Source organism: Camelina sativa, chromosome 16, assembly GCF_000633955.1.
Source record: "Camelina sativa cultivar DH55 chromosome 16, Cs, whole genome shotgun sequence".
NCBI classification, from domain to species: domain Eukaryota; kingdom Viridiplantae; phylum Streptophyta; class Magnoliopsida; order Brassicales; family Brassicaceae; genus Camelina; species Camelina sativa.
The window spans coordinates 21,986,279-21,991,169 of NC_025700.1; the positions used below are offsets into that span (position 1 = coordinate 21,986,279).

Below are 4,891 nucleotides of genomic sequence, written 5' to 3' on the forward strand. Positions count from 1 at the left end.
TAGGTGGATTCCGGATGGACAGCTTTGTCCAACTGTGCCTAATAGATCGAATTACATTCATTGGATCAATGATCTTTTGTCCTCTGAGAGTTTTGGTGGTGGTGATGGAAGCAGCAAAGTTAAGGGCTTTGACATTGGTACAGGTGCCAATTGCATTTACCCTCTCCTTGGTGCTTCCCTCTTTGGTTGGACTTTTGTTGCCTCAGGTTTCATTCTTCTTTATCATTTTTACTCCATTCGGTAGCTTCCTAGTTTACTCTATTTGGTGCCAATGTTGTTGTTGACTTGTTGTTGTTATACGCAGATTTTACTCTTGTAGCTCTGGATTGGGCGGAGAAGAATGTTAAAAGTAATCCCCATATTTCAGACCTTATCGAAATCAGAGACTCTAAAGTTCTTCTTCCACAGTGTTCCGAGGAAGCCGCCACCACGGTTCAGTCTGTAGATGACAACAAGAGCTGCTCTATTGAACCAGCTGTACTAGTCGGTGTTGTCAAAGAAAATGAAACGTTTGACTTCTGTATGTCCAATCCTCCATTTTTTGAGACTTTTGAAGAATCAGGCCTTAACCCTAAAACTTCATGCGGAGGAACTCCTGAGGAGATGGTTTGCAGTGGTGGAGAGCAAGCTTTTGTGTCCCGTATCATCCAAGATAGTGCTGTTCTGAGGCAAAGATTCAGGTAAATCTATATATTTGTTACTTTCGCTTTCTGGTTTCCCATCCACCAGGACTTAGCTTTTGCGATCATTAGGTGGTACACCTCAATGCTTGGGAAGAAGGCTACCCTCAAGCTCTTAATATCTAAGCTTTGGGAAGTGGGTGTTACAGTTGTGAAGACCACTGAATTTGCCCAAGGGCATACATCCCGTTGGGGCCTCGCTTGGTCCTTCATGCCCACAGCTAGGAAGATTTTAGCACCTCCTGTAGTCAAAAAGAACATTCTTTCTTTTATGCTTGAGGTAATCTATTCGTCATCTTTTACATGTTCCTGTAACATATATCTGCAATGTAACTATATATAAAGTCTCAGGCTTTACTTGAGCCTTACATTTTTCATGGTGGACTTGTGTCTTGTAGCGCATTAAACGGCAGTACAGTGCCGTAGATGTGCTGCAATCAGTTGAAGAATTTTTTAAGAGCTGTGGTGCATCGTGCAAATTAAACTCTTCTACATTTTCTGTTGACGTAAGTGCACTACATGTGTTGTTTTGTCTGATGACCAGTGCAGATTGTCTGATGACCAGTGCAGATTTTTTAAGAGCCATCTAATCTTGTTTCTACAGTATCTCAAGCTCAACGGTGTTTCCTTCTATTGTTGTGCAGATTGTTGCGTCTGATGACCAGTGCAATACAATCTTAAAGAATGGTATTACCAATGTTGATAGTGCGAGAAGCCACGGATATGAACAAAAACAGTCACTGGATGGCTCCAGTTTGCAAGTCCCTGAAGATAACCTATCTTTTCGCATCTCGGTATGTTTGGATTTGATTTAAAATATCCCTAACAATTGCATATCACCAATTTAAAATTGGTGTATGATGGAGAAACTTCTGTTACAGGTATTCCAACAGATGCCAGGAACGTTGCTTATAAAAGGATCATTACAGCAGAAAGATATCCCCCTCTCAGGTTAGTCATTTTTCTCGGTTTCCCCAAATTATGCTGGAAAACAATATTACTACTTTATTCATGAATTTGGAAAAGCTTTGATTCTATTCGTCTGATCTCACAAAAATTGTGAAGTATCATAACTTACCAACGTGAAGACAACTGAATTTTTCATTTAAATATGTATCTGCAGGATTGTTCTCAGTAGTGTTTGGTTCGTTGGAAGAAAGTATGAAGTCCAAATTTTGTCGATAACGAGTCCCAGGGCACTGTTCCGACTTGAAGAATGGCATCTGACTGAAACTGGATGAAATGGATACAAAGCACATGTTCTTACACACAAAACACAAGCCTTGGTTTAATTTCTGCGTAAACTCACCTATACAGTTCCTCCCGACAGAGGCAAGCAGAAATGTATCAGCGAAATCTTGTTGTGGATCAGCGAAAATGTTGCATAGCAGACGGCTCGTGCTTTTCAACTGATGACTTGAAAAGGCTTACATTACGGGGAAAGATACACACGGCCAAGTAGGAGTACCCTAAAGTAGTACAGGAGAGATAGAGAGAGCCAGAGAGGACTCTTTTTACTTCACGGGATAAAGCAAGCTACTTTTGCTTTTCTCTCAAGTTTCTCTTTTTTGATCAGTCATCGCTTGTGATGAAAAATGTAAGACCTCTACCAGATACCTATATACATCTTGCAGAGCATGCGGATGTTGTTATTTTGAAATTGTCACTTTCTATATATAGCTTAGGTGATCCTCAACCCTTTGATTCATCTGGAAAGCAATGAATCCTTGTGAAGATGAATACTTTCTCGATCACCTTCCCATCCACCCTAACAACCTTCAAAATCTTTGCTTTCTGATGATTTGCGCAACTTCCATCTTCTTCTGAAGTGGTGTGCGTTGGATCACTCCAACCCTTCTGGTAAAGCTATGTCGTATATGATATTTGTAGTCTTCACCTTACTAGTCCCTCTCATAAATTGTCTGTTCATCAAAACTCCTAGAACCCGGCCTTCATCAGTTATGGACGCCAACTCATTTAATGTGCTCGTCCAATTTCCAGAGTCTGGACTTGCCGTCATTGGTTTCTTGACTCTAATATGTTTCTTCAGGGTGTATAGTCTCACACAACTTCTGTTTCTTGATGATTCAACCTTGGTGAGGCTTGGATATTCGTTTGAACTTGACAGGGCTTTACGTTACCTAGCCTCCATACTTGTACCTTCTTTCCTTGTGGAACTTGTGCACAAGAGCATATTTTTCTCTTCCGCCGAAGTCTCATTCCTTTCATAAAGTCATCTTGTGCTGCATTGAACTTTGTGATGTTCTTGCTTGTCTTATTTTCATGGGTTTACCGGACAGGAGTGTTCTTGCTTGTTTGTGTCCTTTTCTGGTTGACCTGTGAGCTGCAGATACTGAGGTTTCGAGGGCTTCACAAGATGTTCGATAGATGTGGATCAGACACCATAGAAGATGTGTGTAAGGAACATGTGAGGATCAGGAAACAGTTGTCGGCTACAAGTCACAGGTACAGGTTCTTCATAATCGCGGCCTTTGTTGTGATAAGTACCAGTCAGTTTGTGGCCTTACTGTTGGTTCTTGCCTCAAAGTATGACAAGAGCTTCCTCAGCTCCGGTGATTTGGTGGTAATTCTCTAAAGCTTTGTTGTAATAATTCTCCAAGTTTCAGCGCTCTGCGTTTAATGAAGCATACATATTCTTCTATCTCAAGGTATGTTCTGCTGTACAGCTAAGCGGATTCTTCTTGTGCTTGTTGGGTGCTGCAAGAATCACACACAGAGCTCAAGGAGTTGTGTGCATTGCAACGAGGTGGCACATGGCTTTGACATGCGCTTCTGAAGCCGTATCACCCGAGACTGACACTGACTCATCCGACAACATATACATCAAGTGTCACCGTCACTGGATCTATCTTCCTTCTTTCAGGCTAGACAAGCTCTAGGTGCGTTACATTGAGATTGCAAGGTCTTGTTTTTTTTTTCAAATAACTTTCAAACAATTGATAGGAGTTACATTGCAGTGGAATACCTGCGACATAACAACAAGGGAATTACGCTCTATGGTTATGCACTCGACAGGGGATTGCTCCATACGCTTTTTGCATTTGAATTCTCACTGGTGATGTGGATTCTGAGCAAGGTTGTGGTTCTATCTTAGAACTCACTAAGGTATCTATGAGACAACAAAAGATGCTGTGAAAGCTTCAATTAAAGCTTTCAACAATAGATGCAAGAGAGAGAGAGTTCAACTGGATTGTGAATATACACAGGAACTAAAAGCTCTGATTGATGCACAATACTTGGTCACCGGTTTAAGATAGAGAACCAGGGTATTCTCATGTGACATTGTTGGGTTTGAATGTTTGATAGACATCATAAATATTGGTTGCTCCAACTGCATTGCTTTTTCTTCATTTTTGTAATTGTCCCTTTCTCTCACCTGCCATGTCCATCGTGTTCTAATAACTATTAATAACTTAGCTCTGATTTTGGTTTTGGAACAAACCAGAAAAATCCATCAATTAGTTTGATTTTGCTTCTTTATTAACCAATAAATCTGGAAGAAGAAGAAGAAACAAAGAATTCGAAGACTCTAGTTCTTAGCTCTGTTACAGTGACAAAACTTCTAAAGCTAAATCAAATTCATCACAACACGTATAAAATCCCTACTTTTGCAGGCTTTAACAGTGTACAATCCTGGGAAGAAAAAATGCAGGTGTTTCAATAGTGCTTCTCTTGTATGAATGAGATCATCATGTTCTTGAAGCTTCTTCTTCCATAAGTGCAGCCAGATTATGCAGAATGAAGTAGATCTCTCCTTTCCGAGCATGAGCATGAGACCCGTCTGAGACAGTGAAAGCTTCAACTTTCTTCTCGATTTCAATCCAACTAACAGCTTTTTCTTTATTCACCCTTCTCTTCTTCATAATCCCTCTCAGCTTCTCTACTGATTCCCACTTCCCATGATCTGCATAAATGCCAGAGAGCAATATGTATGGCGCAGACGACTCAGGGTCCAGTTTGATCAGCTCTTCAGCCGCTTTCTTTCCTAGCTCTACGTTTCCATGGATTTTGGATACTCCTAGGATTGCGTTCCAGATTTGTTCGTCGGGTTCGAAAGGCATTTCCTCGATCTTGCACATCAGCTCTTTGAAACAACCGGCACGACCTAGGAGATCTATCAGACATGCGTAATGCTCTTGGTCGGGAACAATCCCGTGGTGAACAGTCATTGAGTTAAACCACCTCACTCC

At 41.1% G+C, this 4,891-nt stretch overlaps 2 protein-coding genes and 1 pseudogene across 3 annotated transcripts in view; 2 read left to right on the forward strand and 1 right to left on the reverse strand.

Moving 5' to 3' along the window:
- The window catches only part of LOC104751764 (methyltransferase-like protein 16), a 3,018-nt gene extending 642 nt beyond the window's left edge, over window positions 1-2,376 (forward strand). Inside the window, exons 2-8 of one of the 2 annotated variants that reach the window (XM_010473783.2) lie at window positions 4-206; window positions 305-680; window positions 753-960; window positions 1,079-1,186; window positions 1,325-1,474; window positions 1,562-1,631; window positions 1,804-2,376. In XM_010473783.2, the coding sequence (XP_010472085.1) occupies window positions 4-206; window positions 305-680; window positions 753-960; window positions 1,079-1,186; window positions 1,325-1,474; window positions 1,562-1,631; window positions 1,804-1,865 (1,177 nt within the window). In that variant the 3' untranslated portion in view covers window positions 1,866-2,376. The remainder of the gene's footprint in view (window positions 1-3; window positions 207-304; window positions 681-752; window positions 961-1,078; window positions 1,187-1,324; window positions 1,475-1,561; window positions 1,632-1,803) is intronic. The other variant, XM_010473784.2, reaches the window with a different exon arrangement.
- On the forward strand, window positions 2,394-4,076 carry LOC104751763 (annotated as a pseudogene).
- Window positions 4,150-4,891, reverse strand: part of LOC104751765 (pentatricopeptide repeat-containing protein At2g21090) — a 3,081-nt gene continuing 2,339 nt past the window's right edge. Inside the window, exon 2 of the mRNA XM_010473785.2 lies at window positions 4,150-4,883. Coding sequence (XP_010472087.1) covers window positions 4,391-4,883 — 493 coding nt within the window. The 3' untranslated portion in view covers window positions 4,150-4,390. The remainder of the gene's footprint in view (window positions 4,884-4,891) is intronic.